Source organism: Vanacampus margaritifer, chromosome 1, assembly GCF_051991255.1.
Source record: "Vanacampus margaritifer isolate UIUO_Vmar chromosome 1, RoL_Vmar_1.0, whole genome shotgun sequence".
NCBI lineage: Eukaryota > Metazoa > Chordata > Actinopteri > Syngnathiformes > Syngnathidae > Vanacampus > Vanacampus margaritifer.
Window position 1 is genome coordinate 5,740,450 of NC_135432.1, and position 12,517 is coordinate 5,752,966.

At 39.3% G+C, this 12,517-nt stretch overlaps 1 protein-coding gene across 1 annotated transcript in view; it reads right to left on the reverse strand.

Moving 5' to 3' along the window:
• Window positions 1–404: 404 nt before the first annotated feature.
• LOC144053523 (ERC protein 2-like) overlaps window positions 405–12,517 on the reverse strand; it is an 85,517-nt gene continuing 73,404 nt past the window's right edge. Inside the window, exon 12 of the mRNA XM_077568056.1 lies at window positions 405–559. Within this exon, the coding sequence (XP_077424182.1) occupies window positions 547–559 (13 nt within the window). The 3' untranslated portion in view covers window positions 405–546. The remainder of the gene's footprint in view (window positions 560–12,517) is intronic.

The window sequence follows — 12,517 nt, forward strand, 5'->3', positions numbered from 1 at the left end:
GTTTGTTACATATATAAGCCGCACCCAGGTGTTTTAATGTTACCGCACCGGGTTCCCGCTACTTTCTTTTCCATAATGAGGGTGCAAATTGTCTCGCTCTAGTTCTGTCTTTTCTACTGTATTTGGGCTCACTTGATTTGTTTTGCTCTGCCTGACGCTCTTGCACTTCCTTTATAGTGCGCCCCCTTGTGATCTGATGTATAAGCCGCACCTTTGTATTAGCCGCGGGGTCGAATGCAAGTGAAAAAAGTAGCGGCTTATAGTCCAGAAATTACTCATGTTAGACATACCTGAAACAACTCACACTTTAAATCATGTTTTGATGACACACTTATTAACACAGTCCATGCATTCAAGGAAGAATTGAGGTAGGTAAAGTATAAAGACGTGAAACTAACTTCATTTCCAGAATTTCTTCCAGCTGCTTTCGTCTTTCCTGCCGCAGGCTGTTGAGATGTCCGTTTCGTTCATGCAAGGTCTGCTGAGTGGAGGACAGATGCAACTTTGTGGTGTCCAGTTCCTGTCTCGTCTTCTCCAGGGCCCCCATCAGCTCTTCCAGCTAGTCAAGGGGAGACATACTTTGAATATCAACAATATGGACCCATGTTGCGTAAAAGAGACAATGCTTGTGCATGTTGTTAGAAGATTATCTTTGTCTTCCACGTGTTTGTTGTTTTTCGGGTAGAGAGAATGTTGATTTTCTGAATACAGACTGGAGATCGGTGAACAGGTCCTTCGAAGGATTTATTTTACAGAATATTCCGGACACAAGCGAGCTGCCAGCAATGGTGGCATCCTCTCACAACTGTGTCGATTACAGACACTTACAACCTTTTTATACTATCTTGAAGGGCGGTTCCAAACAGTCCACCTGGAGTTCACCGGACTTGAGATAAGACTTTAAACACATCATTGATTACAGACACTTCAACCACAGACAATGGCCCATTGTTGTGGAAATTGATGAGATCCCAGTCATGACGATAAGATTTTAAACACATCATTGACATCCACAAATAAAACTTCTACTGAGGAAATAAATAAATTAAAACAGTTATGATTAAATCTGGGCAGAAGACCCTCTTCAATGTTTATACTGTACACATGCATGTTAATAAGTACTGTATTTGATCAGCTGCAACATTAGGTACACCTGTGCAACGTGATGAAAGTAGAAATGAAGCTAAAAAAGGTAGCTAGAATGTGTAAGAAAACCTCAACTAAATTAAAAAACGTAAAAAAAATCAGCTAAATTAATCATAACTAAGCATTTTTGAATTAATACCTGTTGAATGTAACCTAAGTAATGTTACCTTTAAAAGGCTGACTGCAAAATATAGTCGATGCTGTATTGGCTTTTGTAGGATTCTGCAGGTATAACTAATGTTGCTGGTCAGAAGGAAGGTGAAAATGAAGTGAAATGAATGAATGGAATGTACGGCTGCTTTAAAATGAGAAGCAGGTCAAATGACCGGAGTCTGTTGCAGCGGAAGGTCTTCTCTCTCCCCTCCTCTTCCTTTGGCTTGCTAATTTTTTTTTTTTTACACGCTGGAGTGTTTGTCTACTTGAGAGCAGGTGAGATCAATGAGCGCGAATGCCCTCCAACCATTCAGGCCCACTTGTCCCACCTGAGCGTCTGACAGACAGGATGTGACCTTAGGGCATCATTATCCCAACACAGGAAGTGTGTAATTGTCTTACAGAGAGCGCTCTACCATAGGACGCAACACTGTCTTATGATGATGTGGTTGGAAAAGTACAACAACTGATTCGATTTTCAATTGTGACAATGTGTAGATTTCCGAGATAAGACGGATAAGACAAATTATTGTTGGATCTAACATAAAGGAAGGGAAGTGGAAATGAAAGAAGAAGTGGAAAGCACTCCATGGGGTGGGACATAAAAGAAGGAGCGGGCCTCTTTTATGATGGGGCCAAATCGTTCGCACATTTTCAGGACGCTCTGTTTGGTAGGTGTGTTTCACAGATGTTCGATAGTCTGCTCGCTGTTCATACAGATCGCACACACACCAGCGAGAGTCGGGCGAGTTAACGTTGCCGAGTGCTCAACTTTGAAATGAAATGCAAGTTTTGATTCATCGTAGTCTGAAAACACACTGAAGCATTGCAATAAAACGAAATATTCCTGGCAACAATTAACTTTATTATTAGGGATAGACGATTATCTTTTGGTAATGATTATCGCCGCAGACATTCAGCATTTTGACGAATATCGGCATCGGCCATTTTGAAGAATTATACAGCCGATAATAGATCCATTTAAAAAAGTGTTCATGGAAAAATAATAAAAATCAGGGAAGTAATTTATCTGACCTTGGAAGCTCTCTGCACCTTCTGTCTTTGTTTGAAATTAAAACTAAGTTTTTTAATTTTTTTATATTTCATATATTTTGAAATTTTAAACACCTTTATTTACTGTAGCAAACAAAAGAGAGCTACTTACGTTTTTATTAAAGTTTTGAAGACATGCTACTGTTCCTGGAAGATCCCTGATCTTTTTATTAGATTTTTAAAACATTGATGTCTAGTGACGAAGATTTTTTTTAACTCCAATATTTTAGGTTAAACATGTGCTTAAAAAATAAAATAAAAAAGAAAGAAAAGAAAAGAAAGGAGCTGCAGTTTTCATTTTTTAAACTTTTGATGCCAATATTTTCCATTTTAGTGAAAATTAATATCGGCTCCAAATATCAGTTATCGGCGTCCTTGACTACTAATAATCGGCATCGGCCCTGAAAAAAAACATATCGGTCTATTTCTATTCATAATCGCCCAACAGCTAATTCACCCAGAAAACAACACATCAAAATGTCAAAAATCCCATCAAGGTCTCTCAGCACATGATAAGCAAGGGTGTTGATAAATGAATAACTCGGAATTATTTTCATTGTTTGATGTTTTGTTTAAAAAGCTCCATTATGAAAGCCAAGGGTCACCCAACATCACATATGGATCTGTCAGCCCGACATTGGGCCACCACCCAGACTAGCCCTTGTGTCACAATCACATCATTAATAAGGAATACAATGCATTTTAGCGAAATTAGCGAGCTAATCAGCTTAGCGGCAAGCCTGTGCGTGCTAATTTAGCTCAACTTCAAGGGAAAGCCTCGCAGCCTGGCTAAGGCTTACTAAGACTGGCTAAGCTGATTGAGGGCTCAGAGGTAAGGGCCAAATCCCCCTTGTCCGTTTACGTCGGTGTTGATGGTTCAAAGGCCTGGTTCAAATGCCACAAGGGGGGTGAGGGGTGCAATAGATTTGGACAGATAGCGGGACGACAGCAGAACAAGTGTGGAGATAATTGGGCCAAACAAGTTAAGAAGGCAGACGGGTGAGAAAGCAGCTCAGGGTGACGGACGCAAGAGACCGAGTGACTCTACGTAGAGGGTGTGAAGAAAAGTGACCCGGAGCATTACCCATGCTCCATTTCAGCCAGTCAGGCTGATGGAAGACTTTCACCGCATTACACATCATGAGACTGATTACTTTGGGACACAAGAGGAGAAGAAAGAACATTTCAAGGGGGGGCAAATGTGAGAATGCCAGGAATGGTGCCAAGATCAGGTGATTTTTTTACTGACCCATTATGGAGTGTTTTTTTTTTCCTCCTTAGTCTGGGCTATGGTGGAACTGCATGCTTATGTTCAAATGTAGCCTGTGTGTTGCGCGCATGATGTCATGTTGGCTCACAGCGTTCAAGATGCGTGAGCGTGGTGGCCACGGAGCAGCTTGAGCGCTGAGCCAAATGGTTGTCTTTTGTTGGGGAGACAGCATGACTGCTCGATTCTGGCTCAGGAAGGATCAAGTCCATTCACCAGCATGACAGCACAATGGCTCAGTATGTTCTCTGCATGTTGGGGCCCAATTATTTTTGGAGGTGTTTCTCGCTTCATTTGGGGGCGAAAAATGACTTGGTGCGTGTGAAAAGTCCCACCGCCGTATTTATAACTTTCGTTCCCACCTGTCACAAAAGCTCGTTTGCTAAACTTGGATTCTACTTGTATACATAGAGACTGGAATGAAACTTATTTTGTCCTAAATAAGCTTTGTTGCATGAAGCAAGGTTATTTTAGTTCAGAATTTAAAAAAAAAAAAAAATTGCATTAACAAAATAAAATAAAAATGCTTTTAAAAAAAACAACAACTATCTAAAAAGCACATTTTATGTTTACATAACTGACAAACAAACTGTCCATTTTTTCATCTGTAGCAGTTCATTTAATAGATTTAATAGAGCCTTTAGGATTGATTTTAAATATGATTTTACGTGTATTTTTTTAGTGCTGTCAAAGTTAATGTGTAAATTGATTAATTCATGACAAAAAATGTGAGCATTAATCATGAATTCACGCAGATTAATCACTATTAATTGACTATAGATTATCCTTTAGCTTGACAGCGGATAGCTACGTTTAAGGTAGCACAGGTTGTGTTTGAGCAATAAACATAATTTCATGCTTTAAAGTAAAGCATTGAACGAGTGTTTGCGTATCGCATTTAGAATATTTGTTCATGTGAAAAAAAAATCCTGAAAAAAAAAAGAAAAAAAAATCGGAGTAATTTTTTTCCCCCATTTTAAATTATGCAATTAATTAAATGATTAGAAAAAGGGGAGGATGAGCGTGTGCAGCGGATCAAACAAAATGTTGAAGACGTCCTCATAGCATTAAACGTCAAAAGAATTAACACATAATCGGTGCTCTTCAAATTTGGCGGGGGAAAATGTTGATAATAAAAACCTTTTTTATCGCGATTAATCAGAATTATAAGATGTGATTAATCTGATTAAAAAATGTAATCAAATGACAGCTCTATTTCCTTTTGCAGTACATGATAGCTAGCTGAAAGAATGAAGGTCAAACAGTCATCTGAGAATTGTGGTCCTTTTACTGAGTGTTTGCCTGGAAACGGCACCATCTGGCAGCGGCCAATAAAAAAGCGCCACCAGATGAGGTCGCTCTTCGGCGACAGTCGCGCTTGTGGCTGTGTGTTTGTTCTTCGTCAGAAAAGACGAAGAAGAAGAACGGTAGTCATGGGAACTAGCTTTTGGTTTTGACAACTTGGATTTACTGCCACAAAAGCCGCATTAATACACCAGGATTGTACCTTTGGCTACAATGCAATGAGGGATTTTATTTTTTAAACTAAAAAGAAAAAACTTTAACGTAGTTATTAAGAGGACGGTTTGTCTTCGTGTGTATGTGCGCGTTTTATTGGTTTACTTTCCTTGTACTGCATGACACGCGCTGAATAAACGAACGGCACATTTGAGCAACATCCTGAGTTTCCAAAAGGTCTGATTGAAGCAGTAAGTATTTCCGAACGCACAATAAGGGAATGGTGATTTTTGGGGCGACAAGCTCTAATGTTCATGGCATCAGTTTTTGCAAAACAAATTTCCCGTGTAAAAATTAATTAATTAATTAAAAAAAATATCATTATTTTTAATTAATTAATTAAAAAAAGCATCATTATTTTTTGACTGTCCCGACTTAAATGGAAGAAGAATAGCAGGAAACCTGTGAAATAGCGTAATGTAAACCTGCATTATATTACGTTACGGTCAAAAATGTTAGCCCACGATGCTAACAGTATCGCAGTATCTGCGAAGTTGCGATGGGAACACTGTACATGGTAGCTACTACCTGTTAGCTCGTATCTGGTGGCTAGCTTCTTTCATTGTGGGGCATTGCACGCCAGAGCATTTGAGTGCGATTTTGAAGCCTCCATTTATTTACGTGGCCATTTTTTTTAATGATCAAATTTGGCAGGATTGCTAACAACAACGTTCTCTGTGGTGTGAAAAAATTCAGAAGATATTTATTTTCACTTGAAAGTATACTTTTTCTTTTCTTTGGTCCTTCCTCGGGTCTCCTGACGGCCTCACGGCTCTGGCTGGGTTCTGAAGTGTTCGGTTTAGGTGAACGGTATGGGATTTTTTAATAGGTTTTAGGTGAACTAATGAATACACACTCACATGCACATACAAAATAAAAATTAATTTAAAAAATATATTTAAAAAATTTAAAAAAAGAGAGCAATGATGATGACAAATCGGTAAAATTACCGAATGAACAATACTGAGCTCTCCAGAAAAAAAAAGAAAAGAAAGAAAGTATACTTATATGTTGCTTTTGTCCTTTGATATGTGTAAATGTCCTGAGATCCCCCCCCGCCCGATAAGCTATGAGTAGCTTCTATGGGGAGCCTTATTTCCCATTTGTGGTATTCTTTAGAATACCCTGGTGTTGATGCGAGTGTGTGATTGATTGCGGACATGAGGATAAACTTATGCTATGTTATGTTATTGAAGTCATTAATGGCCTGGTGTCACAAATACTGACTGGAAAATAAGCATGAAAGGAATATTAACTACACTGGGGTTTTGTAAACTGAGTTCGACCCTTCTTTTGCTTCAACCACCCATACTTTTCTTTTCAATTCCTCTTGTCAGTGTTTGCCTTTCTCTGTATGTGAGGAAAGAGGTATTCTACTCCACCGCAAAAATTCTAGTTGTAGTCGAAACCGCTGGTGGCTCCCGTCTTTCTTACGGCACTTATAACTAATGTGAGGTCATTCTCATTCAAATGCACACACACAGACGCAGACACACACACACAAACACACAAGGGGGAAACACACACTCATTCAACCCGTTTCTTGACTTCCCAGCAGGCACACGGCGATGCAGACACATCTGCAAAACATACTTAAGGCGCTTACCAACCAACCAGCCATCAATCACAAAAATTGCAGAACATGCAATCTGAGGATCTGAAATTACATTACAAAGACAAAAGTCCCGGGGCACATCTCTTAATAAATGGATTAATACATCTGTGTTGTGGATTCCCCGCTGTTCTTAATCATACCAAGCTACTTTGAAAAATTGCATGCTTCCAATTTTGTTAGACCAGTTTGGGGTAGGTCCTTTTCCGTTCCAGCAAGACGATTTATTTCTCAGTGCACAAAGCAAGAGCCTTAAACTAAGGCACATGAGTGTGAGTTTGGGATGGATGAACCTGAGACCTGGCCACAGTTATTACTCAACAAAAAATATAACATTGTTTATGAAATGAACTCAAAGATCTAAAAAAAAAATTCCACATACACAATCTAACCGTTTCTCTCAAAAAATGTTCACAAACCAGTCTAAATCTGTGAGAGTGAGCACTCCCCTCCTCTGCCGAGATAATCCATCCCACCTCACAGGTGTGCCATATCACCATTCTAATTAGACACCATGTTAAGGTTTTCTACTTCATGTCTTAGTATTTGTATGTTTTTTTAAATTCATTGTAATGATATGCTCAATGCATAATTAACCCCTAAGCGTTATTGTGACCATTTTTGGGCTTTTTGTTGGTTCTGACCAAGCCATTTCAAAATAAAATACTGCCCACGGGTTTAAAGTGTCACACATGATGTAAACGATAGTGATGTCCCATTTAAAATACTGTGCCGACACCTTTACATTATTGGAGTAATGATTAAGTTTAGAGGGATTTTTCAGCAGTAAAAAAGTTATTATTTTGTCCAGAATTAATTTGACAATTTCATAATTTTTATGTACAATTAATACCTTTAAAAACAAATTTTTACACTTGCTTTCGACTGAAGATGACATCATCTGGGCTGAAGAAATAGATAACAACCATTCATAGCGCACCTGTTTTCTGGGTTTGGTCAGCAAACTGAACCATGATTGGTCATAACCTATTTCCTCAGCACAGGTGATGTCAACGGCAAGTGGTAAAATTGTTTTTTAAAGGTATTAATTGTTCATTAAAATAATGAAGTTATCGCATTAATTATAGACAAAATACTATCTTCTTACTGTTGAAAATGTCTCCCTTTAACCCAATCCTGCATGCAATTACAAATGTCAGCCACACGAGGGCATATCTCATACTCTTTAGGCTCGTTTGAATAAGTTGCCCTGCACTGCAAGTTCCGCAGCCCTTGAAGACATGAATGAGTGTGTGCGGAAGGTATCAGGTACACCTGTCTGTGGGCCCGAACACGGGCCGTCTCCTCTTGGGCCCAGAGCACCTCCCTATGTGCAGAAGTGTTCATGTTCTCCCTCAAGGCCTTCTCCAACTCCCCTATCCGCTCAGCCGTCTCCTGCATGGCCTCCTGGGAAGCTGAGAGAGGAAGCTGAGGGCCAAGAGGATTTTATTTAACGGGTTGGAAGCAAAGTGGCGAAATAGTTATGTATATTTTAGCCTGATTAAATGAGGCTGAGAAAGGAAATCCAATGGAAAGGGTTAGAGCAAGTCAACGCAGTGGCGAAAGCAAACCGTCTATTAAAAAGAAACTAGGCAGAAATAAGTTATAAGAGTGTAAATATCAGTGTGCACTACAAAAATGTGAGTGTGCGTATTCACATGCAGAGCAGGTGTGTATGTTTTGCGCATGTGTGTGTGCGCGCGCGTGTGTGGCCTCGACAACACCCGCGTCGAGTCGGAAAAGGATCACTCTCCACATTGGCTGATGGAACTGTGAAAGAAAACACGGAACAGAAAAAATAAACCTAGAGTTTCTCTCGCCCGCTTTCATTTTGGGATCGGGAGGGGTGGGGGGTGGGGGGGGCTCGCCTTCAAGTTCACACGTTCACACCGCGGACTAGCCGTGCAGTAATTGGGTCACTTGGGCATGGAAACACGGCCAAGCCAAACTTTCGTTGCAAAACACTCATGCATATTTTCAAATGACACCAATACCATTACATGAACGTCGGATCACAGTTTATACAACACCTTCTAGGCGCCCAATTGCAATCTGGGGATTCTTAGGACTCAAATCACAGGACACCCAACTGAAGTAAATAAGTCATAGGGTGATACTGACAGCAGCAATGGGATTCTCCCCGCGGGTGATGAGAACCGTGCCAAGCGGGCCAAATCGCAAGCGGAAACTTGTTGCTCGTCACGTCAGCGCGGCACAGCTGGAGGTGAGCGACAAACCCCTGCGCGCACGCACAGAGGAAGCCTGTGTGCATCAGCCCCGCAGCACTGTAATTGGACGTGACAGACGGCCAGAAATTCGATGCACCAGAATCAACAAGTGCTGCTATGACCCCGCCCGGCAGAGATATGTGCGCACACGCATTTAGACCAAACGAAACCGCCAGCCCACTGAGATGCTGCTGGGACCCTGAGTGAAACCCAACCAGAAGGCTGCCCCCGTATGTCAATGTAAATATCTGTATATCCTATGGGTTGTATGACTTTTATTAGCCGTGAGAGGATACCGCTGTCTTTCAAGGATACACGGACAAGGACTACATGGGTGTGCAATTTGTGCATGGGAGAAAAAAAAACGGAAATAGAATGGAATGGAGAAGAAATGGATGGATAATTGGCTCTACAGGAACAGTCATCGCCACGGTCCCCAAGGAAAGGTCATTTTCGAGTTTGACCCTTTCTGCTGGGAAGGAGGATTAAAATCATTATAATAACCCAGCAGGGAGTGAGAAAAACTTCCAGCGGCTGTGTACCCCTGAACACTTAATTTGACCTTTTTTAAACAAAATCCACATGTAAATGCAAGATGTGCGAGTTCAATTAGAATTTGCATTAACCCCGAAGAACCCAAGAACCCGTTTCTTCTTTGGAAAATTATGAATTATACATTAAATGACTGCTATAAGTTCACTGAACACCAAAATATATCTTTTTTCAATGTTTTTTTTTTCAATTTATTCCCTAATTTAGGATTAGGGTGAAATTTGACCCTTTGGAATTTAGGGGTATCATTTCGAAAAATCTGAACAACAAAAACTGTCAGTAAACTATTTAGAATTTAAGAAAATAATCAATCAAATACACAGCTACATTGAACAATATAATTTTTTTGTTTTATTTGTTGCATTTTAGCCATCTTGTCACCACCACTCTGGCTCATGTAAATGCAATATTCATCCACTAGATGGCCCCATGCAGGGGTCAGAAGTGGCACTTAAAAGTTAAATTTGTAAAAAAAAATAAAAATGTCTTTGTTATTTGACTATCAGAATTTATAGGGGCCAAATTTGACCCGTGGGTTCTCCAGGGTTAAACAGTCCTCTTCATAATGCTGTTCACATTGAGATTGTGAGACCAAGATATCGCATGAAAACAAACCCTTAATCACAATTTTCCCAAGATAGCTACATAGGGCCTACGCGGTCCAGTTTCGTTGGCCAGCTACGGCTAACGTTCCACCATTAGCCAGCTACGGCTAACGTTCCACCATTAGCCAGCTACGGCTAACGTTCCACCATTGGCCAGCTACCACCAGCCTGGCAAAGGGAATATATGGCCTGCTAATGCCTCGCTGCTGGCCAACTAACGCCGTGCTAGCAACGACCTAAAGGGAATTTGAAAAACTTAGATGTCGGACCTGAGAGATGAACTAGCTTAACGCTAGCTAGGATGAGGCTAGTAGCAACGGAGGAGGTTTAAGTAAGTTATTAACTAAAAAGGTTACCCTTTGTAAACACATGATCAAGTAAGATATAAGTGCACTCTATTTACCAATTTGATCAAATTGGGAATTTTCATGTGTCGGACTATGGCATGTTTTGCGGCAAAAGTACATTGAGTATCCCATCCAATTGATTTGGTCATTCGGTGGCTAATATCAATACAAATAGCGAATGCGGATATTTGGTGCGAGCCTGAGTTTAAATCAATTCGATCAATTCCAATTTTTATTTCACTCTTTAAAGTAAAAAAAATTAAAGGGGACAAAGAAGTTAAACTTGTTTTGTTTGATCCTGATGAATCCCAAAAAAACAACAAAATAAATGACAGCAAACGGTTAAGACACTACAAAATAATAATTCAAAATAATTAAACTGCGTGTCCTTGTGCTATATATATTTTTGCAGTAATCATGCTTTTATATATATATATTTTTTTTTAAATACAAATAGACTTAGAAGATTTTGTTTTACAATCCAGATTGTGCCACAAACTGACACCTTGAGTTGAAATACATCTTTCTTTTTGTTTTTTTCTATATTTAGGTTTGGAAAAAAAATGTCTGTTTCTCTTAATTTGTACTCACTTTCCCTTTTTATAAATTTGGTTTGTATATTAACTGGTAACATTTTATGATGGGCTTTACACAATATTGTAAGGTGGTTTAACTCCATCAATTCATTAAATTTTCAAGTTTTTACTTGTATAAATAATGGATTAGTGTGGTCTCTGTATCCACAACCGCAAACAGCACAAATAGCACGTTTCTGTAAAAGAAAGATGGATTCAGTGTAGGTTTTGGCTCTCACACCCCCACACATCAATGCAATAGGTCAAGTATGGACACCTTAGATTTGACATATTCTATATGCGCTTTCCATGTTAAATGTTTATCAATAATGATACCTAGAAACTTAATTTCATTAGTCCTTTCTATTTCTATTCCTTGCACAGTTTTAATATATACGTACATGTATAAAATGTCATGATGTCAGTGATATTAAGTATAGCCTATGTGTGCAATGTTTCTGTTAATTTACTTAAGGTACATAGACTGAAAAGAAGAAAGTTTGCGAAAGATAGGGGTAGAGGTTGAGGGGGTTTATAGACGTCTAGAAAGAAAAAAAGTAATAAAAGGCCACTTTGAGAGCTTAAAGGAAAAGACTTCCGAAGTGTGTTTTCTTTGTGTTGGACAACTGCAGTGTGGTGAGAAGAAGACGATGAGAGATGCTATCTCATCATCCCACATAAACTCTCCTGCATGCATGAGAAGCAGGAACTTGGTGGAGGCGCGGCTCTGTTTGTTTGTGTTTATCCTTGAGCATGTTTTGTTCCCCATGAATGCGCAGATAAATGCGGAGCAGCGGTGTGAAGGGAGCACAATCTGACCGCTGAGAAAACACTACGCATACAGCACTGACAATTTGATGAAGATGATAATATAAACGCAACATAACAGAGAGCGCGCTTACAGTACACATACACAAAAATTAAAGCTTTGAATCACACTTTAGATATAATCAGTATTTTTGTTTGTATACTTTTGCCTTTCTGTTCATTTAATTTATTTGAGAACAAGTAGGAGAAATAGTATCTAGTGTAAACAAATTAATGTGAATTTGTCAAGCTCTGTGCCAATCTGATTGTAAGATGAAGAGGTGATGAAGACTTAAAGGAGAGGCCAAATGTACCACACACACACACACCCGCAATTCTATATTGATATTTTCAAACCTGTGATAAAGAGTGTGGATGTCCATCCGGCTGTGCATCTTTCCTTGTTTCACCAGGCACCATCTGTTTTTGGATATGAGGGGACTTGACTTGCCTGGAAATAGCAAAAAATTAAAAAAAATAACGAATAAACAATTTTTTATTGTTGCTAGTGTGATTCTTAACATTAAAGCAAAAATAATGTTCTTTTTTTTTTTTTTAAATAAAAGGACTTGCAGGTAAATAATGGCATGTACCATGTGTCACACTACTCAAAAGGAAACAAAACAACGCGTGTGTGACTCATGGCAGGCAAGA